At 40.3% G+C, this 23,872-nt stretch overlaps 1 protein-coding gene across 4 annotated transcripts in view; it reads right to left on the reverse strand.

Annotated features, from left to right (window-relative positions):
- The window catches only part of col7a1 (collagen, type VII, alpha 1), a 77,362-nt gene extending 60,528 nt beyond the window's left edge, over nt 1–16,834 (reverse strand). For all 4 annotated transcript variants that reach the window (XM_020055151.3, XM_034287550.1, XM_010881574.5 and 1 more), the window contains exons 1-5: nt 16,567–16,834; nt 1,488–1,561; nt 1,167–1,347; nt 828–984; nt 620–713 (exon numbers count right to left, since the gene is read on the reverse strand). In XM_020055151.3, coding sequence (XP_019910710.3) covers nt 620–713; nt 828–984; nt 1,167–1,347; nt 1,488–1,551 — 496 coding nt within the window. In that variant the 5' untranslated portion in view covers nt 1,552–1,561; nt 16,567–16,834. The remainder of the gene's footprint in view (nt 1–619; nt 714–827; nt 985–1,166; nt 1,348–1,487; nt 1,562–16,566) is intronic.
- Between the last annotated feature and the right edge of the window lie 7,038 nt (nt 16,835–23,872).

Below are 23,872 nucleotides of genomic sequence, written 5' to 3' on the forward strand. Positions count from 1 at the left end.
TTGTGGAGACTGAGCATGTTAAAAAAGATAATAAATTGACAGCATGTTCGGTTTGAGCCTGTTATTTCCTCATCTTGGCTGAAACATCAGAAAAGGTACAATTGGGAAACCACAACCAAAATGTACAGTATAACATAAAATGCAAACGCTATGTATCGTAATCCATTGAGGCTTCCCATTTTAGTATTGCAATGACAGAGATGAGTTTTTCCTTTACATTTTTGCTATTCCACAAAGTTCTACCTTTCGCGTCAGTGAAGGGGAGTCATGACACTGAGACGTACTGTAGCTTAACCTTCCATGCCTATGTGAGAGAGCTGCACCCTTGGAAAGACAGTCCAAAAAGGACTTGAAGAGATTCATGAACCTAGACACATTTTCCATATATGCCTTTATTCCCCTTTAAAGACAACTGAAACATGGATGACAGCTTCCCGTGGCAAATAGACCACTTTCAGGTAAGAGACCACTGGACATCAAGCAAACATTTTTAATTTCTTCTGGTTCCTCTTGTTAACAAGGGCTTCCAAGTAAACCTTCCAATCTACAGTCCAGGCCTGCTCTATCTTGTGCATGTGACAAATCCACCTGAATTCAATTAGTGTCCCACCAAACCTACCCACAGCAAACATCTCCACTCCCAGACTCTGCAGCTTCTGAGCAGGCTCCCTCACATTGTCCTGAGACTTCCCATCTGTGATCAATATAAAGACCTACGCAAGTGAGAGAGAAAGGGAAAAGTGAGGGAGAGGGAGGGAGCGGAGTTATGTTATCTTCACAGTACAAATACAGTCTGGCTATCAATCCACTCCATCCCCCTCGCCAACCTTAGAGACGTTCCGGACTGAGTTTGGATTGAAGAAGTTGTCCGCGACAAATTTGAGGCCGGCGCCAGTACGAGTGTTGCCCCCCTTGTAGTTGAGGTTCTCCACAGCGCTGACCAGCTCTGTGCCATTCAAGTAGGTGGTAAAGGTGAACTCCACCCTGAACGAGACAAAACACACTCAACTATTACACCACCCAGGGGACAAAACATTCAGCACTAGTATGGCTGTAAAACAGCAGCAATAACTTTGAAAAACGGTATAGGCAGGGTTCAATGTGAAAGTACTGTAGCAACCGATAACGGAAGCAAAACTACATAGCAGAAAATAACTGTCAATGACCTAGAGGTGTCGCTGTACTGCACGGCACCGAAGCGGATCCCAGATGGGCCCACAGAACTGACGAACGGCCGTATGATGCCAGCCATGAAGGCCTTGACCTGCAGGAAGTTGGGCCTGCCGATACTGGACGAGCCGTCCACCAGGAACACGATGTCTGCTGCTCCAACATTGTTACACCTGCCTGAGGACAGACGCGTCATTTGGTCTCTGGGTCTTACCTTGAGAGTCAGAAATGTGGGCCACCATAAAGAGGCAGGTGGCAAGAGATGATGAAGAGGCGCTGTGTGGCAGACAGCTGTTCGGCTGTGCTCTACTATTTACCTTGGGCTTCAGCCTGGTGCCCTGAGGACAGCAGGACAGCAAGCGGGAAAACCCAGATCCACATCTTTTACAGCCTGCGAACAGACACACAAAACAGTGGTGAACAAAGACACACATATGTATCCTAAGCACGCACAATCTACACTATAGGTCGCGCAAACACACGGGGTAGCTAACTACACACACAGAGACCCACTGAGTGCGGTGTGACTGAGCTGGTGTCCTGATTTGGTCAAACATGAAGGTCTACATCAGCAAGGCCTCTCTAGGAGTCATACTGGGAAGGAGCACATCCCTGGACATCCTGCATGGTGTCCACGTCATTGCACTATAAGGAACTCATCATGACACAGGTCAGTGGGGTTAACTAACACTCCTGAACAAAGACACATTTGGGTGACTCAACTGCTCTAAAGAGGGACTCCATATAACACCAGAACAAAAGGACTCCATATGACACCAGAACAAAGGGACTCTCATGACACCAGAACAAAGGGACTCTTATGACACAAGAACAAAGGGGATTTCTGTCAGATATCAAATCCATGCAATGGTCCTTTGGAGAAATATATATTGTTTTGCTTTGTAACACCCACGATAAGTCTTAAAGGAGGTCTGGATTAGGCCAAAAAGTCAACCATAAGCTACATTTTGAAACACTGAGATGGTCATTGTATTTTTGGTACTGGAATAGAGATAATGTATTAGTGTAACAAATCAACATCCAGCATCCTCTGTAAGCATTTAGGGCAATGTCACATTGGAAGTAAGCACAGCCCATTTAGTGTCAAATTCATCTGATAGTCCCTCCACATGAAAGAGTTCAGGATAGGAATCACCACTTTAACACACTCATAAACCGAAAGACTCTATAAACAAATACATATTAAAGTGCAACATTTTAGAAGCTGTTACTGCATTACTTTGTTGAGTGTACAAACATTCTGTATTACCACACATAGTCCTATGCATACTAGCACACACACGCACACACACATACACACACGCACACACATACACCCACATACACACACAGCATCAAGACATACAGCTTCTGGTTTGTGATGAATGAGTCAATATCCTACTCATCCTATCAGTCACTAAAAACAGACATGCACACCTGCCTTCGGCAAGGGTGGAATTTAAATATTTGTAAGAGTTTAGATTTAGTTCAGTTTCCTAAATAGAAAACTTGGAAAGGGAAAATAAAGCCATAAATTAAACTGCAATTGTTTTAACTTTTTAGAGGTTTTGGAAGAGTGAAAAAAACAACCACTTAAGAGTAGAAACTCATTATGAGTTTCTCAGGGCAGAAACTCATAATGAGTTAGAAATGTTTTCTATTAAAAATATTTCAAAACCACAGAACAAACATTTGTGGATATTTTAGGAACCATTATCCCACATACAATGGATTCCAAATGCAGTGCCCCTTTTCCCTCCGAAACACTAGTCAGATTGAGCTCCTATAATTTCACACAGAAAACACCACGTATCAGTTTAACTATTTATTGGAGAACTATGCACAGCAATGTACATGTATTATCTTGGCATTAGGTTCTGCTCTTCTGGGGTAACTCACTGTCATCACTTTATCTTGTATACAATAATATATAACATCAACTGTAAGAATATTAACAGCAATCCCAATACAGTAGGTAATGGGCTAGGTAGTACCGACCCCCCACAAAACCAATCACAGAATCAAACAGGTGGAGGTGGTGGGTGGATTTCCACCTGCATGCTCCTACAGCCATCAGCATGTCAGTGTGACGAACCTAATGATTAAATTGACAGTTATGAAATGTGATATTGTGATGGGGCAATCCGACAACAGCTGGTGAATCACTGTCCAATTTGCCACTTGGGTTTGGCTTAACTGCCTGTGCTAATTTCCTCAGCAACCAAATGTAACTTCTCACATTAGTTTCATTATAGAAAACAAATCACATTGTTATATTCTCTGTGGAATCTGTAATGTGAAATTCCTTTTATGGTCAAAATAATAATCCATTTTGTTAGTGAATAAAATGTATTGGTTATAGAACCCTAAAAACCCTTTCTAAACCTTGAAACCAGTTCTACTCCACTTTTCACTGTAAACCTGAAAATTAGGGACTAATTTAGACCTGGGACACCAGGTGAGTGCAATTATTGATAAGGTAGAACAGAAAACCAGCAGGCTCCGGACCTCGTAAGGTAAGAGTTCAAAACAAAATGTATTAAAACTCCTCTACTGCCATTGTGTCACCCGCTGGCCATAACGGTTACTGCAACCTAGACAAACATTTACAGTTGCTCTCAAATATATTCACCCCCCTGGACCTTTTCAAATTTTATTGTGTTACACCATGAAATCAATGATTTAATGAGTTAGACTGTTTGCCACTGAACCACACAAAAAATTCCATAATATCAAAGTGCAAAATAAAATATATTATTTTCTAATTTACAAATAAAAACTGATTTTTACCCACTTAAATCGATATTTGGTAGAGGGCCATGAGTCAATTTGGATGAGCTTCTACCCACTTTGCACATCTGGACACAAACATGTTTGCACATTCTTCTTTGCAAAATTGTTCAAGGTCCATCAAGTTGGATGGGGACCTTTGGAGGAGAGTAATTTTAACAAACACTTTCCACATATTCAAAATTTGATTGAGGTCAAGGATTTGACAGGGCAACTCTTGGACATCAAATCTTTTTGTTTTTAAGCTACTCCAGTGTGGCTTTGGCTGAATGTTTGGGGTCATTGTCCTAGCTTGAAGAACCAAGTTCCAGGTCTCTTGCAGAATTCAGTAGATTTTATTCCAGGATTTATCTGTACTTTACTTCATCCATTTGGCCCTCTGTCGTCTTTCCAGGCCCTGATGCAGAGAAAAATTCCCATAGCATGATTCTTCCACCACCATGCTTCACGTTAAGGACTGTGTTCTTAGGATGATGTGCTGTTTTAAGCTTGTGCCAAACATTGCACTCAACATTGACACCAAAAAAACTCTGTTTTGGTATCATCAGACTTTAGAATCGTCTTCCGCTTGGTCTCAAGTGGAAGGAGATTTGATGTGAGTTGTTTTTTTCTTTCTTTTTCCCACTCTCTCATAAAGGCCACTTTTGTGAAGCAACGTTTATTGTTGGACCGTGTCTCACAACTCAGTTGGGGAAGACTGTTACTCCTTTAGGGGATACTATATTTTTGAAGACAGTCTGTTCTAGACAGATTCAGAATTATGCCATATTCTCTCAATTTCTTAATAATTGACTTTACTATTCTCTGGAGGATATTTAAAGCATTGGAAATGTTCTCATATCCTACCCCTGGTGCTTACCCCAGGTGTGGGACATCCCAGAAACAGGTGTTTTTAACCTGAAACACTTCAATATCATAGAGGTGACTCCATAGAACTTACACTAACTTCTACTGACAAGTGGTTGCAACAGTTCATTCAAGTGTATCATATGAAATCAATTATTTCCTGTTTTCTATTTGTAATTAATTTAGAGCACTTTGACATTAGGGACTTTTTTGTTTGTGGCAAGAACTCCAGATTTTAAATTAATGTGGATGTTGTCAAATGTGGAAAAATCCAATGGGGTAAGGGGCCCTGTAAAGTCGAGATCAAATCTTATTAATGTTCATATAATATGTTACCCACCAAGATGTGAACCCCAATAACACCCAATATCTACATGAAAACGCAGATGTAGTTTAACTGCCTCTTCAGACAGTTCAGCAAATGCTTGGGGGGAGCACTTCTTACTCATTCCTATGAATAACACTTTGATACCACACATAAACAATTGCACATGGCAACTGTCAAAAAAACATGTTGACACAGACTTCACCAGCAACATTGAATCCAAGGGCACCTGAAAATGTTGCACAACATTTAATAGTATTCAGTTGCTGCCGCTTCTTCCTCACCAGCTCTTTGTACCTTTTCTAAGGCATGGCCTCATGCTTCTTCAGCTTCTCCAACCCTTCTGCCTAACTTCTCTCATAGAGCCCCCTTATACCTCAGTTGACGAGGTCCCAATGAGTTGCAGCTGGACACGGGCGGCACTGCTGGCTGTGCCTGGAAGGATCCTGCTAACTTTCATTGTGGCGTTGGTGCGATACTGATGAAGCAGGCGGGGCGCATTCGTACAACCTAGCTGCACACACAAGCGTCAGAACTAAACCATTAATTTAACCAATAGCTCGGTTATTTTCTTGTTGTAGCTAGGGCTGTCACGATTATTATTATTTGTCACACAAATAATTGCAATTAACAATTTCTTTGTTTACTTTGTAAATGTTTTGCCATAATTATAGTGTAGCCTAATAATATTGTAAAAGTATATGTGGTGTATCCGGAGATGGTTCTTCAGATTTGTGATTTTTCGGCAATTTGCCTAATCCAAATTATTGGGGCTACCTCTTTTATTTGGCTTAAAACCAAAATGCGCCCAGAGCAGTGCAGTTGTGTTTGACTTTGGAACTAAATCAATTTTGTTATGACTGATCTTCACAAAACGCAACTGCAAAGTATTGACAATATGTTTCCCTGCCCATTGTGATGTTTCACAGCTTATTTATTTGAAACAGCTTGTAGTTATTTGAAATAGCCTATAGTTATTTGAAATAGCCTTCCTTAAGTAAAAAAAATTGTTTCAACTTTTAATATGAAATGGGACATTTATTTATATGCATAGATTTTAATGGGCATTATCTAAATAGGAAATATGATCGGAAATGACAAAATTCAACTAACAATATTAGTGAAAATATTTTCCACACGCTTCAGTGTTTTTTTTTTCTTTTGTCGATGCAGCAAATAAGCTACTGAAACGCGTTTGTCCATTAAATAATAATGTTGCGCAATTAGGCTAAATGATGGTGTATTCAAAAAAATGTTTTAACTAGGTTTAAACATACTGAAATTAAGAAGCTAACGAGGTTCAGTAAATGACCTGCACCTATAACTTTCTGCAGAGCCTGTTAGACGCTCTGTTCATGCATGGGCTAGTCATCCTATGGAAACAAACATAATTTTGCATGGTATTTGTTCAGACGTTTCTAACATTGTCCTAAAATCCCTTATTCAGATTGGAAACATTTGATTTTGGAATCACAATCGTGTGCAAGAAGAATGTTGTCTATAAAAATTATTGTGATCTGGCTCAAATAACAACAATTAGGCAATTATGTAATAATTGTGACAGCCCTAGTTGTAGCCTATATGCTCAGAGTTAATTCTGCTGACTAATTTAAATAAAAAACATTTCTTGAATCATAGTGCATGTGTTTTATCCCTGTTTAAATGTAGGCTATTGTGTGGTTATTTCCGGTAGCTGTTTTATATGGCCAGCATTCTGGAATTTTAACGGACACATTGGCCATCAGAAAAAAAAGTCTAGCGTACACTCAGATGTGGACGTCAATTTGACACGCGCCACCTACCAAAACACTGTTGCAGACCAGGTACAACCCTTCATGGCAATGGTATTCCCTGATGGCAGTGGCCAGCAGGATAATGCGCCCCACCACACTGCACACACTGTACAGGAATGGTTGAGGAATATGATGAAGAGTTCAAGATGTTGACTTGGCCTCCATATTCCCCAGATCTCAATCAAACTGAGCACCTGTGGGAGGTGTTGGACCAACAAGTCTGAACCACAGCGCCTCCCCCTCACAACTTACAGGACTTCAAGGACCTGCTGCTAATGTCTTGGTGCCAGATACCACAAGAAACCTTCAGGGGTCTTGCAGTGTCCATAACTCGGTGGGTCATTGCTGTTTTGGTGACACACGGAGAACCAACTGAGGATTTTAGGCAGATGGTCATAATGTTTTGGCTCATTAGTGTAGATTGCTTTGCAAAATTGGAAATTATGGATAGGGAATTGTGGTTTTAAAGGCCGCTGAAAGTGGATTAATGAAAAATATTATAAAAGATAAATATTGGAAGACTGCTGTTTTATTCATGTGCAAAGAACTGTTGAGCAAATTGCTTTCTGTTGGATTAATGTGAAGTCCAAATGTCAAATAACAGCATTCTGTAGTGGTCTGTTGAAGCAGAACGAGCAGCTCTTTTAGAATGTTCTGCTGCTTTGAGAACTACCCAGCCATTGTAAAAGGAACAAACTGAATTGCTAGCAACAGCAGAAAAGCTCAAAGGATTAAAGATGCCAAGAAAAGGAAAATAAATAATAATCAAGAACACCAAGAATCCAGAAACACCAACTCAAATGCTAACCTTTACAGATCTCTTCCACACCAAATGCACAACCAATGTTCCTTGGCTTCTCTGCATAGTAAAATCATGTACAGAGTTGGATAACCTACGGAAGACAACAACAAACGACAAACACTATCAATCCAGTTGAAGTTCCTTGTCTGACCACCCACACTGACTAAAGAAACACATATGCAAATAAACATTCCAGGGTACATATTTATTTATATACTACAAAAACTAGTGTTGATACTCTGTACTGCTGCTATTGTCATTAATGTATCACTATATTTGTATTTTACTTTTATTTTGTATTTCTCTAGCTTTGTCAGAAAATGTCCAACTTAAAAGAGAAAAAAGTATAAACTGGCACACACCCAAAATGTTTTTAAAGGTGCTGACCATGTGACAAGGAAATCTACTGTAGACACTAAGAATTCATTTGCACATGAAAGACTAAGTGATTTATGAAGTAAAATATCAACATTTTGGCATAAACATGCCTATTTTCAGCATGCCAAAATGTTAGTATTTTACTTAAAAAATCACTTGGAGCTGTAACAGAGTGTAAGTCTTTCTTTCTTAAAATCTAAACTTGAAAGGGAAAGCAGCAGTCCAGCTAGGTAAGAAGAGTTTCACAAATTTTGACAAAAAAGAAACTGTAAGCAGTGCTCTGAGCTTATTGGAGACACTCGGAGGGCCCTCGAGAGCCACACACACTCTATCATTCAAGTCAAAGAGAAGACACTACTACAGCTACGTAAGAAGTCTCACAGTGTTGTTAACAATAAAACTGTTGAAGACCTGAACAAGCCTCTCATTCAGCCATCCAACTAGCAGACTCCAGCAGAGAGGTGTGAAACTGAAACAACAGAGGTGTCCCAGAACAACACTACAGTTGACAGCCAAACAGTGTTGGCGTTAACAGAGGCAGATGTTAACAAGCATGCAAAGGACCTCAAAGAGCACCTCACTGGCAGGGGAGTCCAAGAGGTTCAGCTGGGCACAAACAGGATCTACTGTAGGAAACAGAGCCCCTGCTTTTAACTTTTTAGCAAAAAGATTAAGTAGCACCAGAGAACAGTCAACTGTTGGACCATTGAAACATGGTAACGCTGAACAGGCCAACCCTCTTGACCATGCACCTCGAGGTCTGACAGATGCTGTCATGTTGAAACACAATTTCAAGAGCAGTGGTCTTGTGTCTATCATGGGAAAAAAACTTCCAGTCAAACTCACTCCCTCTGCACTGACACAGCAAAAAGATCCTACCAATACAGCAAAAAAAAAAGAATAAAGTTGCCAAGAAGCAAAGAAACAAACCAGAACAAATACCAATGTTTGAACGAAACTAAAACACACCTAGACAATCAAGAAACTGAAAGCAGTTATTGGACCTCACAAACAAAACTCTACCAGAAGGACACCAGACTTTGACAAAACAAAATCTAAGATTGACTAGGAATGAAAGATGGAACAAAATGGCTGTGGCAAAAGATGCAAGCATCCTTTTACTAGAACTTTGACAGGAGTGACCTTACAGAAAATCATTATTTATCTAACCTTACAGCTGTTAAAGTTCAAGAATGCCAGCCATATAGAACAGCTACCATACAAATGTGTTAAATAGCCATGTAATAGCCTACATTGAAACCGCAATAGAAAATGTATTCTATGATTCAATAAATGTTTTTTTATTTAAATTAGTCAGTCAGCAGAATGAACGCTTTGCAATCTTTGCAAACTGAGCATATAGGCTGCAACTAGAGCTGTCACAATTATTACATAACTGTCTGATCACAATTATGTGAGCCAGATCGCAATTATTTTTTATAGACAACAATCTTCTTGCACAATATTTGAATTGCAAAATCTTGTGTTTCCAATCTGAATAAGGGATTTTAGGACAAGGTAAGAAAATCTTTCATCTATTTGTTATTACATAGAATATGCATGGAAACTCATCTACTGCCATTGTGTCAACTGCTGACCATTATGGTTAAAGCAGCCAGGAACAGCATTTAAACAGTTAAACCAAAACATCCGTAGAGAAAATATAAACAGGTGTTTGCCCCGGAACGCAAACTGTGGAAACAGGATCTAGTTTGATCTTTAGTGGCAGTATAATTGACAAAAACTGCCCTTTCGGCCCTTGATTTAGCTTGAGGCGATGAGTGTACAACTTTAAAATCACCCATAATTCAAAGCAAACCACAGTGTGTCCCATGTGTAATGCTGGTGGCCGGGAAGAGTCAAATTCAATCAACACAAATAAAAATGTTGAACAGAGAACTAGCTTTGACGCTAGCCAGGAGCCAATCATCACTCTCCCTTGCTTGGACAAGTACACTTGCAAGTAAATTCGGATATGGTAGTGTAAAACCTCATTCAAGGGCAGAGGGTGGAGGGCCACGAAGAGCTGTCTATTTGACATTAGGACCGCAGCCAGGGTGGGATCCAATACCACCCCATCATTTAGCAGCTGTTTCTTCAGAGGTACTATGGCCACGCCCACTCCAGAATACCTGGGGAAAGAAGACTGATGACATAAGGTCATCCCCTTTATAACCCTGACCCTGTTGCCCTGGGCTGACCTTATAGATCACTGAATGGCTGAACCGTGTGGCTACAGTACATAGGCAAAGAGGGGAAGGCAGGGTTGGGAGAGAGAGAAAAGCAAGAGAGAGAATGAGAGACAGAGAGGGTGAAAGGGTATGAGTGTGAGGTTGGAATAAATTAACAACAAAAGAAAAGAGATGAGGGAGAAATAAAGAGCGAGACAAATTAATGAGGCAGTGAACTCAGGCTCTCTCCTAAGAGAGCAACTGAGACATGGCCGAAATGCAGTGGGAGATGCCATTCTCCCAGGGTGGCAGCAGGCCGTCTCGTGGTGATCAGAGGGGACTGTTGTGTAACAGCAAGGTTCCCTTGGCGTGACATTAGCACAGGGACAGAGAGGGACAGAAAAGACGGGGGGCGGAGTATGGGAGGGAACTGTCATGGTCAATTATCCAACTATTTCACTCACGGGCAGGTTTTTGTGTAGGCCTAAGTGTTCTGTACAGTGAACAGTACAGTGGGTGACAGCGTTTGCCTCTTTCTGTCATGGGAGGAAATGCTAAAAAAAAAAAGAGCAGCTCTACTCTCTGCCTATAAACCTGAGGTCAAGCAAAGGACAGTACGACACAGTCAGTGACCTCTAACCTCTTACCCCGAAGGCAAGCGCATCTCAATCATTTCCACACTCTCTTATCAGCCAAGCCAAACAAAAAGACAATTTTTCAAATCTCATTTATTCTATTTTGTAACCCTGAAGCACCCTGGGGAACACAGCAACAGAGGAGGGATGTCAGTGACCTCAGCAACTAGTCTTTGCATTTAAAGAATTTTAACAGTAAGATGTGCTAGACTTAATTCCTTTAAGCTCTAACATTCCTTCTATCTGGTGCATTTCTACCTGGCTTACTGTGAGGCATATCCACTGTAGTGAGTCACTTTGCAGACACAAAGGAAGAACACAGGGAAGCTGAGACAAACACACAAAGAGAATCATTCCTGCTTAGATTATAGCCTTTATCTTATTTTCCATGAGACATTTAAGGACCAGGCTTTTAATATCTAACACTAAACCCACATTAAGACATGAGTCAGATCAGTTCCATGACTGTGTGACTAGACCTCCGCAACCTCTATTTAGGCCTAATAATAACCTCAGCTGCAAATAATTTTCCTTCTGAAGCTCCCTGAAGACAATGGATTCAGCTCTCTGACAAACCCAATATGGACACACAAATCAAACAGACAGTCACCAATAGCAGCAGCCTTTTTTCTTCCAGAGATGACATACTTGGTGGCAGTCCAGGTCTTTATGTATCACAGCCCTTAGCCAGGGGCAGCAAGCACACGATGGATAAGGAGGAGATTGAATGGATGAAAGAGGGATAGAGAACAGAGAGGAGAACGATAAGAGAGAGAGGCAGTACAGCAAAAGGAGAGAACTTGGGTGTCAGTGGCTATTGTGTTGGGGGAGGTAGAGAACGCTGTAAAAAGCAACAACCCACAGCAAAGACGGGACTACCCACAGGAATGGGACACCGGATTAAACTCACTGAAAGAGGAGAACTAATTCACAACAACACACAAAGTCCATTGAAGATTGAAGTTGAATCTCATTCTTGATAATACAGTATGTCTTGTTTTGAGGTGTTTGGGCTTAGGACAATTAAGTTTAATAGACCTAACTACTTGGCAACACATATTTATTCTGCAAATGTTTTAGCTATTCAAGATTTGCAGATTAAATAAAGTTTGTACGTTGTCAATAATTATTTTATTCTAACCAAGCCCAGGCTTTATTGCCCCAAGTTTGCAGACACAGTCTTGTTGCTATACAATCCAATCATCTACAGCACAGGTGTCAAACCGGTTCCACGGAGGGCAGAGTGTCTGCAGGTTTTCGCTCTCACCTTGTACTTGATTGATTAATTAGTTCACTAATTGGTTAATTTCTACCCCCACCTGGTTGTTCAGGTCTGACCTGGGAACCAATTTAAAGGAAAACCCAAAGACCTGCAGACACTCGGCCCTCTGTGGAACCGGTTTGACACCCCTGATCTACAGGGAAAGTTAAAAGGAAAGTAATCTCTACGCCAGATACATCCACTCTAATGGGCAAAGTGTCTGGTGGAACAAAGCATCCCCCAGCTGTGTACTAAACTATTTCTCATTTGATCTTAAAAGAGGAATTTGGTAGAATTTTGTGTAAAATGTCCATACTCTATCTGCAGTAATGGTGGAATGATAGTGTTTTACATTTCCTCACCAAATATATTTTGTGTGCATACATTAGCGCAGCCTAAAACAAATAATTTATATTGGTGAACGGAAGGCCCACTGAACTCTGTTGACATATGAAAAAGAAGTACTCAAGTTTTTACAGCTTCTTTAAGCTGGTCAAACAAATGGGGAAGTAAAGTCAATGTTAAATGCACTGTTGCTGTAATTCAGCTAAAGACCACTAGGCAAATTAGATACTTTTTTAATTATATTTGAATATTCTGCTGAATATCACATGGGTTTGAATGAAATCCAAGAATACTGTAGTTTCTAACCAATACAGTAATTCTCATAGGCCAAATAAGCTACAATATAGACTTTAAAATGTATTTATTATATTATAAATAAATATACCCACAAAACTAGCATGTATTACTCCATTAAAAGTAATTCTTGAAATGTTCAACCAAGAGATACCAAACCATCTTTAGTTCCCTTGGAAAGGCTATACCAACCTCCAATTCTTAAAAAAGTATAAAATACAACTATATACACATTTGCTTAAGTGAGCAAAATGATCAGTTAACTCAGTTATAGTAACAATAATTTCTTTCACAGTCTACCGCAATTACAAATTCAAAAAAATGCACATGACTCTGCAAAAGCTTTAGGAATCTGAGAAATATTTTGACTGTAAAGCCATTTATCTGAGAAAGTAAGCGTTAATCAGAATCAGACAAACTTACTTTTATTGCCAAGTAAGTTTCACAACAAAATAGGAATTTGTTCTGTTCCATTGGTGCAGCAATTTTGTACAAAAGAAATAAAAACAAAAGGACTCCACAGAGCTGACTGGGGAGCCACCCAGGGCGATGGAGTGGAGGGCAGCTAGGCTTCTGAAGTCCACAGTCTTTAGGGCATTGAGCTCCAAGTTGTTCTGACTGTACCGGAACACCAGATGGTCAATCTCCCACCTGTAGGCGGACTCGTCTCCATCAGAAATAAGTCAGATGAGGGAGCTTGAGAGAGTGGTGACTGGAGGTGCAGCTGTTGGTGTACAGGGAGAAGAGTAGCGGGACAGGACACAGTCTTGAGGGGAGCCAGTGCTGATGGTCAATGAGTCAGACAGGTGCTTCCCCAGCCTCACATGCTGCCTCCAGTTGGACAGGAAGGCTGTGATCCACCTGCATGTGGGCTCGGGCACTCCCAGTTGGGAGAGCTTGTCTTGGAGCAAAGGAACTGAAGTCCACAAACAGGATTCTGGCGTAGGTTCCAGGGGAGTCCAGATGCTGGAGGATGAAGTGAAGAACCTTATTGACCACGTCGTCCACAGACCTGTTGGCTCTGTAGGCAAACTGCAGCGGGTCTAGTAGAAAGTCAGTGATGGTCATGAGGTGAGACAGCAAAAGCCACTCAAATGACTTCATAACCACAGATGTCAGGGCGACGGGTCTGTAGTGGTTAAGTCCGGTGACACTTGGCTTCTAAGGGACTGGGATGATAATGGAGGACTTGAAACAGGCTGGGATGATGATGGAGGACTTGAAACAGGCTGGGATGCAGCATGTCTCCAGTGAGGTGTTGAAGATGGCCGTAAACACAGCAGAAAATCTGCACAGTGCTTTAGGGTGGATTGGGAGACACCATCAGGCCCTGCTGCTTTTTTGGGGGGTTCTGTCTTAAAAAGGGTAATTCCCACTTAGTAACTGGGTGGTTGGAATCCTGGATGGTTAACGGCTGACAGCCAAGATATATGAGACCATATACCACGGATATAACATCACCACCTTTTACTGCTCTAATTGCATTTGTAACCTGTAAAGAAGAGCAATAAGACATCTTGGGGCTTTATGACATATTTTCAATATACCTCTGCTAAGCTCTGTGTCTAGGCACTCCGCAGTGCATCGTGCATAAGAACATCTCTTTGCTGTGATTTGTTGTATAAAACAACTGTGACCCTTCAAATGTTTAATTGAGAAATTCCAAAGGAATTTACTATATACTGCAACAGTCACAAAGTACCATAATAACATACAGGATACAGGCCGGATCTTGACCAAAGAATCGCATTAATGAACGCTTTTTATTTTAAGAGAATCGCCTCCTCCACTGTCTGACTGCCATATGCAGGGTGCAAACAATCCTCAAAGACCTTGCAGAGGAATAGAAACAACTTCTTCAAGGACTCATTGACGTAACCAATTGAAATGCTATACCAGCACCGACAGCTAACTGGCTAGCCATTTCACATCGGCCACAGTCACCCTGTTTTGACCTCCCTCACTGCAGCAACCTCAGTAGCTGGGCAGGGCCCAACTGGGTGATTCAGGTCAACAGCACTAACGCATTTTCTCCTTCCTTCGCTGTCCAACCACCTCACTAGGGGCACCAATCAGTGTTCCCCTGAACACACTGACAGCTGACACCCCAAAGCATTGTTACCATCTCACCACAAAAGCTGCAGCCCCAGCGGAGCGAGAAAACAACTACTTTAAGGTCTCAGAGCAAGTGACATAACTGAGTGATTCAGGTCAACAGCACTAATGCATGTTCTCCTTCCTTCGCTGTCCAACCACCTCACTAGGGGCACCAATCAGTGGTCCTCTGAACGCACTGACAGCTGACACCCCAAAGCATTGTTACCATCTCCCCACAAAAGCTGCAGCCCCAGCGGAGCGAGGAAACAACTACTTGAAGGTCTCAGAGCAATTGACATAACTGATTGAAATGCAACCGGCGCCGGCAGCTAACTAGCTAGCTATTCCATTCACACTGGCCACACTAAGAAAACCTTTTCTTAAAGTATTATTAAATCAGGTGAGATGCATACTATATATACTGTATCGAACTTATCCCTGGGTTTCAACCTCTTCGAATTTCTTAGGATAATGAAGTCTAATCAACCAAGTTAATTCTGCATCATGATGATGCAGCTGTGGTAATGACATGTGCTTACCAAGATGGATCAAATATCACTTAAGTTAAGACTGTGAAGCAAATCAGTAACCTTGTCTCTAAAAAGTCCTTGGACCAGCAGGGCATTCATTTGACAAGATGCTGATTAGCCATGGCTAGCTAAAATACTATGGATATGATTATAGCACAAACAATTCATAGTAATCCAAAAGGAACTCCATATTTGGTTTGACATTTGATAAAGGTCATTTGGCCAATAAAAATACAGATCACTTTCATAAAGTTTTAAAGTTAGTGGACATTAGGTCATTATTAACCAATCAATTATTAAAGAACGCTGTAAGAATTTAAAGGATGATAAACCTGGCCCTGTCCATTCAGCTGGTAGACCAAGCACCATTTAGTTCCTTAGCTAAGTTTGTAGAGTATGGTACTTAAAACACCAGGGTTGTGGTGTAGAAGGAACCAGCTTAAATATATTAAAATGTGTGCACAAAAGGTAAATCACTCTGGATAAATGAATATGCTATAAATGGCTTATATGTTTCTCTTGGCACATAGTCAACTTCAACGGTGAAGAATCTAAGTTGTGCAATTATGAAATTCTCCTGTAGAACCATCAGCTTCAGCAGCATATGAATAAACCAAATTAAGTATGTCCCACAGAATGATGCAGGCTACAATAAAATTATATATGCCTCCAGAGGACACGACGTTTGAGAAGCTACAGTATGTGCAGCTCATTGTAATGTGTGACTTTAATGTAGTCTTATTGTCTTCTGTCCGGAGTTTAGAACAGTAAAGAGTATTTAGTGTATAATCCACTTGGTTAATTAACTAATAATTATTTGAACAACTTTTGCAGTAGAGAAGGATGAAATTGACGTTGGACAACTCAAGACATAGCAAGGGTTTACTGTAGACCTGAAATGACCCAGGTTTCGTTAGGAACCCTGCACATATATTTGGAAATGTATCCTTACTGAAGCAAAAAAACTTTTTTTAAATTATATTAGTGCCTTTGAACGAGTCTCTGCTACAACTCAACGCATACCTGAATTAACTAACAAATTCAACAGGTACCCGTGGACTTTTTCCTCCCCTTCCAGCAGAACGTCAGCCGTTGCATCTGAGCTCACCTGCGAACCGTGCTCACTCACCTTTTCACTTGTAGCATAATAATCCACCCGTGTCTCCTTGTTCTACCTTCCAGGCGGCTGAGGTTTAGAAAATGTATAGACAAATTCTAGGCTACAGTTACTCTATCACTCAGGTCTTCAGATAGCCTCCTCTTCTGCATAAAGTTTATTAATGGTCCTTGCTGCGCATTCCATGTCCCGCGAGATAATTGCCAAGGGTGTCTTTAACCTGCAGTAGCCTAATTTAAGTCCAGACTTGTTCGGATGCCTGAAGGGGAGTCCAAAGCAGTCGCTTACTTCTCTTTCAGTCTCACTTTCTCTCCCAGTCCTTAGCTGGGTTCGCAGTTCGCACGCTCTACCCGCCCTCATTAGCAGCAGCCAATGGCGCGAAGACCTAAGTTCATGAAATGTTGCTACTTGTTGCTACGCTACCTTTTCAGGTATAGTCTAACCGATACATGATTGTTTTCTGATACAAATGTCCGTCTCAGAGCCAGAACTTTGCCCTAGGCAATGGATTATGCTTGGGGTAAAAATTTTACTTTGAGTGAGGAAAAGAAAAAGGTGCAGTGGTCTCTTAATTTTTACCGGAGCTGTATATTAAACAAAATCGTAGAGAAGAAAACAGTAAAAGCCTGCTACGAATAGGCTACTAATTATACAAACTGTACACTGAATATGCACCGAATTAGCCTATTAATTTTTATTGTAAGATGTAACCTAATGGTTTTATTTAAACCCATTATCTTCCCCACCATCAAACCAATGACCCACATGTCCCATTTATTATGGATAGTCACTCATAAAGGTTTAGGCATTTTGTTAAAGAGAAAATGAACATCTTTTAGCCATTGTTCTCGAAACAATGAAATGTATTTTACAACCCCGTTTCCAAAAATGTTGGAACGCTGCATAAAATGTAAATAAACAACAATGCAATGATGTGCAAATAATGTATCCATATATTCTATTCTATTAAATGTTGAAACTGAGAAAAAAATAATGTGGGGGAAAAATACAGCTCCTGAAAAAATTAAGAGACCACTGCACCTTTTTCTTTCCTTTCCAAAAAGTCGAAAAGGAAGTTTTTGAGTGAAAAACAGAAGGGTTAAAATTAAGAGACCACAGCAAATTGTACTCTTACTGTTCAACTGTTACTCACTCAAAACGTTCCTTTTTAACTTTTTTGGAAAGAAAAGAAAAAGGTGCAGTGGTCTCTTAATTTACGGAGCTGTACAGGCCCATTATGAATTTGATGCCATCAACACATTTCAAATTTAAACAGGGGCATGTGTTGCATCACCACTTTTAACAATATTCTGTAAGTGGAACCGAGGAGAATGCTGTAGTTTTGAAAGTTAAATGCTTTCCCATTCTTTCTTGAAATAGGATTTCAGCTGCTCAGCAGTTCGTGTCTCTTTTGTTGTATTTTTCGTTTCAAAATGTGCCAAATGTTTTTTAATGGGTGACAGCTCAGGACTGCAGGCAGGCCAGTTTATTGCCCAGAATATTTTACTACGCAGCCCTGCGGTTGTAATAGGAGCATAATGTGTTTTGGCATTGTCTTGCTGAAATAACCTGGGAAGGCCTTCCCAGAAAATGCATATGTTGCTCCAAAACCTGTATATGTTGTTCAGCATTAATGGTGTCTTCACAGATGAGCTCTAATGCACCCCCATACCATCACAGATGCTGGCTTTTGAACAGTGTGCTGATAAGAAGCCGGATGGTCCCTCTCCTCTTTAACCCGGAGAACGCTGCATTCATGATTCACAAAAATATTTTCACATTTTGATTGTTCAGACCCCAGGACAGTTTTCCACTTTTCTTCAGATTGGGCCTAGAGAAGGCAGACGTGTTTCTGGATCTTGTTTATATATGGTTTCCTCTTTGCATGGTAGAGTTTTAACTTGCATTTGTGGATGCAGCGATGTTCACAGACAATGGTTTTTGGGAGTGTTCCTTATCCCATGCGGTGATGTCCACTACAGAATCGTGTCTGTTTTTAGTGCAGTGCAGTCTGATTCTGTTAATCTTTAATAATATTATGTTCTATAGATGATAAGATTCCCAAACTCTTGCAATTTTATGTTGAGAAACGTTATTCTTAAATTGTTGCACAATTTGCCTGTGCAGTCTTTTACAGAGTGGTGAACCCCTCCCCATCCTCAATTCTGACAGACCCATCCTCTCTGGAATGATCTTTTAATACCCAATCTTATTACTGACCTGTTGCCAATTGACCTAATTAGTTGTGTGATATTCCAACAAGTTTCGTTTTTTAGCATTACACAACTTTTCCAGTCTTTTGTTGCCTCTACCAACTTTTCTGAAACGTGTTGCTGGCATCAAATTTAAAGTGGGCATATATTTTTCAAGAAACAATAAAATTACTCAGTTTCAACATTTGATACAGTATGTTGTCTAGGTACTATTTTCTGCTGAATATTGGGTTTAAATGATTTGCACATCATTGCACTCTGTTTTTATGAAAATGTTACGCAGCATCCCAACCTTTTAGGAAACAGGTTGTACTTAATGCTTAGCATAACAAAATGTGTTTGCTAAGGCCTTAATTGGTTTGCAACATAGATTTATATGGCAAAACTGAAACTTTCAGACATGAAGATGAGGCACCAATTTCCTTTTTAAGCAGGCCAAAAAACTGCCCAGTTGACAGACATGTGCATGTTCAAGCACATCAGACGGGGTAAAAATACCATTACTGTCTAGACATGCTGTATAAAGGTTAGGTTACATACATTAGAAAAATGTTATAGCCCTTGCAAGATTTGTTTGCTTTTTTTAATAATAATAATAGTAAACACATCTTCAAGATCATTAGGCTAAACAAGCTCTACAGTGGACAAAGCGCTGATGTTCATTTTCATGTTGATATATGTTACATTAGTGGTCTAGAATTATCAGCTTAAAGACTTCCTAGTTAAAACATAATCATCCTCGTTATTATGAAGGGAATTTATATTATTCATTACCATAATCTAAGGAAACCTTTATCAACATGAGCACATTATCATCACTTTATATTTGCATAATTACAATAAGAGAAACAAATGACAGTTCTGATTAAGCACTCAATTTGCTAATGGCTGTTGTGACAAAAATGTTCTCTATTCTTGAGATATCCGTCCTGGAACACCTCTGCGACAGGAGCCATTCAAACTGTGGAAATAGTGGTTGGAAGTGGTCATTAACTGTGTGTGTGTGTAAAGATTTCACCATGTCGGTGAACCAAAAATCCCTGCAAGAATTGTAAAACAAGGACAACTTTACACATCACTAGTCCCCATAAGGGTACATGTCTTTATAAAAAAAAGAAAACTGTGCCTCACAGATGTGTATCTCAGACGAAAATAGTCAACAAATCTAAAACCATAACCATGCTGCAGTTATACAGACATTCCATGACTGGACTGCATGTTCTACTGATGATTCTGCTCATTGATGTTGTGGTTGGAGATGGAAACAGAAACAAGGGCTAACAAAAACAAGGAGACTGAATGGGTACACAAAGGTTGTGCCGTCTGCCTCGCCTAAAGCCTAACAATTACTTTCCTGTCATACAGTTTCATGACGTTTTCTTTTATGACCCCAGTCAACAGTAAGATTACTAAGACTGGCACACAGCCACCCCAAACTACATGCATTGAATTTCTTTACATGTAGTCTCTTTTTTCTCTGTTTTACATTTCCTCCATCACTCTATCATGTGCTGTCCTGTGTTTTTCCACTTCCTCCGAGGACAACAGATGTGAAACCCTGGAAAGATTCTGTTATGTGTTGTGAGTTAATTGTCCAAGAACTATACGATGCAGTGGCAAAACAAAGTTATCCATTGGTTGTGCAGAGAATGTGGACTACTAGAAAACCTCCCAGCTAGTAATATAGAGCCCCACTCTTCCCCGGAGAAAGGGGGTTCAAACTCTGTGTCACCCTTCTGACTTATCGCCTCTGTTACTTACTGTTTGAATAACATGTATTTTTTTTTTAATAAAGATATAGTATATACAGTTTTAAACTCATCAGACAATACACTGCCTGAATGGTCAGCAATGGTGAGCTACTAAAGCCATGTTATCTACAGTAGAGTGAAGAGATTCTGTGACATTTTTTTTTCATCTTCCCTACAATTATTATATCTTGGTTTTCTCTTTAATCCCTCTGTTTGTTTCTTTTTCTGCTGAGATGAAATAGTAACACGGAGACAATAACAAAAACAACTGCGCTAACTGGGCAATACAATACAGTCGGACTCATGGGTAATTACTTGATAATTGTTTGGGAATAGTAAAGGCAATGTTGATGTATGTCTTCTTGTTCTGGATGTGTAAAGGCAGCATTGCTGAAATTGCTCCTCTTTGGCTATCAAACAAGTCTTTGCACTGTGTGTCTGTCTCTGTGTATGGTATCGGAGAAGTAGATCAAATTACAAGGACAGGCAGAAAAGTAGGGTTAGTTGTCTAACTCAGGGTGCCCTTTCTGCTTTATGTGCCTGCATAGGGCTCACTCCCGGCTCCATTTGGACAGGGGGTGGAGATAGAGTGCAGCGCTGCCAGTTGGATTGCAGATGTTCTGATGGCAGTGTGTCATGCCGTAAATCAGCATTTCAAAGCTATAATCTGGAGACATGATTTCATCCTCCCCTGTTAGTGCCTATGGATCCAGGATGTTTAGGAGCCCAATATTAATCCCCATCCAGGGTAGGCATGCTGGATTCCAGGTTCTAGTTGTATAGCATTTAATCGCACATAATTAAACCACAAAATGTTGCTTTATATGTTTTTAGCGGTGCTAAAGATCTTTCTGCAAATTTATGTTGCATTCCAATTCTTCCATCTTTATGCCCTACTATCTTAAACACAGCTTGGCGATTTTGCCCAGACCATCAGAACCGTTTACCATTATGGATAAAAAAAATCTGTCCAGTCCAAACTTCACCTGCTCCACACAGTCTTGCATTTTGAAATGCATCTTCACACACTTTCTAAATGTTCTACCCATACGCTATAATAATGTATATTATAGCGGTTAATGTAAAACAAATGCATGAACAGAACAAAAACCAGTGCCACTAGAAGAAGCAAATTTACAAATTTACTCTAACTTGAGGAAAGGCCATTAATGGATGTAATTTCTGATGGTTTTATAAAACAACATACACATACTTTTAATGTAAACCATTTAAAGCTAACTCTGAAGACTCAGTCAGTACTGTGATGTGATATTTAGAGGATTACAGCACTCTATGTAAACACTTCCTGACTGGCGGACGTTAACTAGGTCAAAAAAGTATTAATGGGACTTACCAGTAAACAGTATTGGGCACCTCATCCACTCCCAGTCCAATAATTTGCTCTCCATGTATCATGAAGGAATCTGTATTGCCATATTTATGTGTGGGTTTTGGAAGGTGTAAAATCTCCTTGGCATTCAAAGGTCCCCATGTGTGGTTCTCCGTACTACCTAGACAGTATGTAGCATCCTTCTTTCCATTTGGTTCAGAAAAATCCTTTAACATATTAAAACAGAGTAGTTAATCAAGCAGCTGTTTGTAAGATTTTACTTCTGTGTTTCACATATTAGTGTCCTTCTAATTTCCAGGCCAAATGCAGACTTCCAGGTAAGAAGGATGCGGACCACAGGGAAGAACAGTGCCTGCCTCAGTGTTTCTTTGATTCTCTGTACTGTGGAGGCAGCACTGGAATCAGGTACAAACAAAAACCATGGACAGGCATTCTGGTTACTTTTTACCGTGGAATGTTTTCACTCTCTCCCTGCCACAAACAACAATGTCATTCTGTCCCTTTGTGCTCTCACTGATGGAGAGAGGAATGCTGAAGGAAAGAGGGTTGACAGACAATGTATTTCTCATATGTGCAGTCTTTTTAATACTTTTGCTTCCTCCTGACCTCCCTCTCATTGACAGATGTCTCAATTCTCATTCTTTTCTTTACAAATTGCACATGGGTTACTCTACGAACCTTTCCTCAAGGTTCTACAGGTATGTATGTGTACATGGGGGGAAAGGTTGACAAAACAGATAACAGTTATTACAGGCCATTCACACTTTCTTCTCTGGAAGCAATTTGCTGTGTTAAGGATTCTGTGTGTTTCACATCAATGTCTACAGTACATGTCTGAGTGCATACTGGTGACAGGGAGCAAATCCTACTGACACAGTGTTTGAAATGGCTCACCAGCTCAGGGATTTCTCCTGATCCCTATGATCAGTTTAGTCCTGATCCTGTCTGTCTCAAGGGAACCTCTGATCCTGGGAGGTCTTAGGTTCTTAAAAAGTTTGGAATTCTTGGTCACTGACCATGTCTGCTCAGGCAGTGGGAGAATAGGTCGAGGAGAAAGAACCATGGCACTCCAGACAGACCTTAAGTGAAGAGCATCCCCCACACCGCATTTTAATCCTAAAACCTTTGCCTGCAGCTCTTTCTCCAAAATACCACCTGTCCAGGTGACTAACGACACTGTGACCCTTCCAATCTTACCTCCAGCTCTAAGTGCCCAGCAAACAAATGAGAGTGACCAGATTTTTCCCATCTGTAGATAGAGAATGGGGGGAATGTGTAATAGACCTGGCCCCAAACAGTGTACATGGTGACAGAATACCTGGCCACTGTGACAGACCCAAAATGAGGAAAAACTGTGTTCAGACGCAGTGAACATCACCTTGCAATGAAGTGAGGCCACCATAGGAAGAGAAAAACACTTGTGACAATCATTTGTCTGTTAGAGGAAATACGATATGAAATCAAAGCCGAAAGATACCGTATGTGACCACATGCTATGAGATAAGGGAAACTAGTAGAGCACGAGCAACTTTATTTATACATTTAAAATGACTTCATATTTTTGATACATGAAATTTTCAGATATTCAGATATTTTAAAATGTGTTATTACATGTGTGTTTTATGTTTTTTACAATGTGCACAGATATTTCCCATGCCGAAAAATTGAGGGGGAGAATGTTCTTCCGAAAACGTAAAACCAATAAGAGTGTTATAAACAAAAACAGAAAAGGAAGAAATCGAACATCTACTTCCTATGAGTTGTGCTGGATAAGAGTGTCTGATAAACAGGTTTTTGTAAAAAAAAAAACATTTGTGCCACACTGGTACCAAAATAATGCAGCTTCCTGCCACAAGGATTGGTTCAACCATATAAGGGCAGTGGACTGACCTACAAGATCAATTTTGTTGCTACATGTGTCTAATAATTGTCCAGTCATGTTTACTGCACATTAAGTGCTGTTTTACATTTTTACTGTCTATCTGTGTCAACATTCACTTGGT

Source organism: Esox lucius, chromosome 17 (assembly GCF_011004845.1).
Source record: "Esox lucius isolate fEsoLuc1 chromosome 17, fEsoLuc1.pri, whole genome shotgun sequence".
NCBI lineage: Eukaryota > Metazoa > Chordata > Actinopteri > Esociformes > Esocidae > Esox > Esox lucius.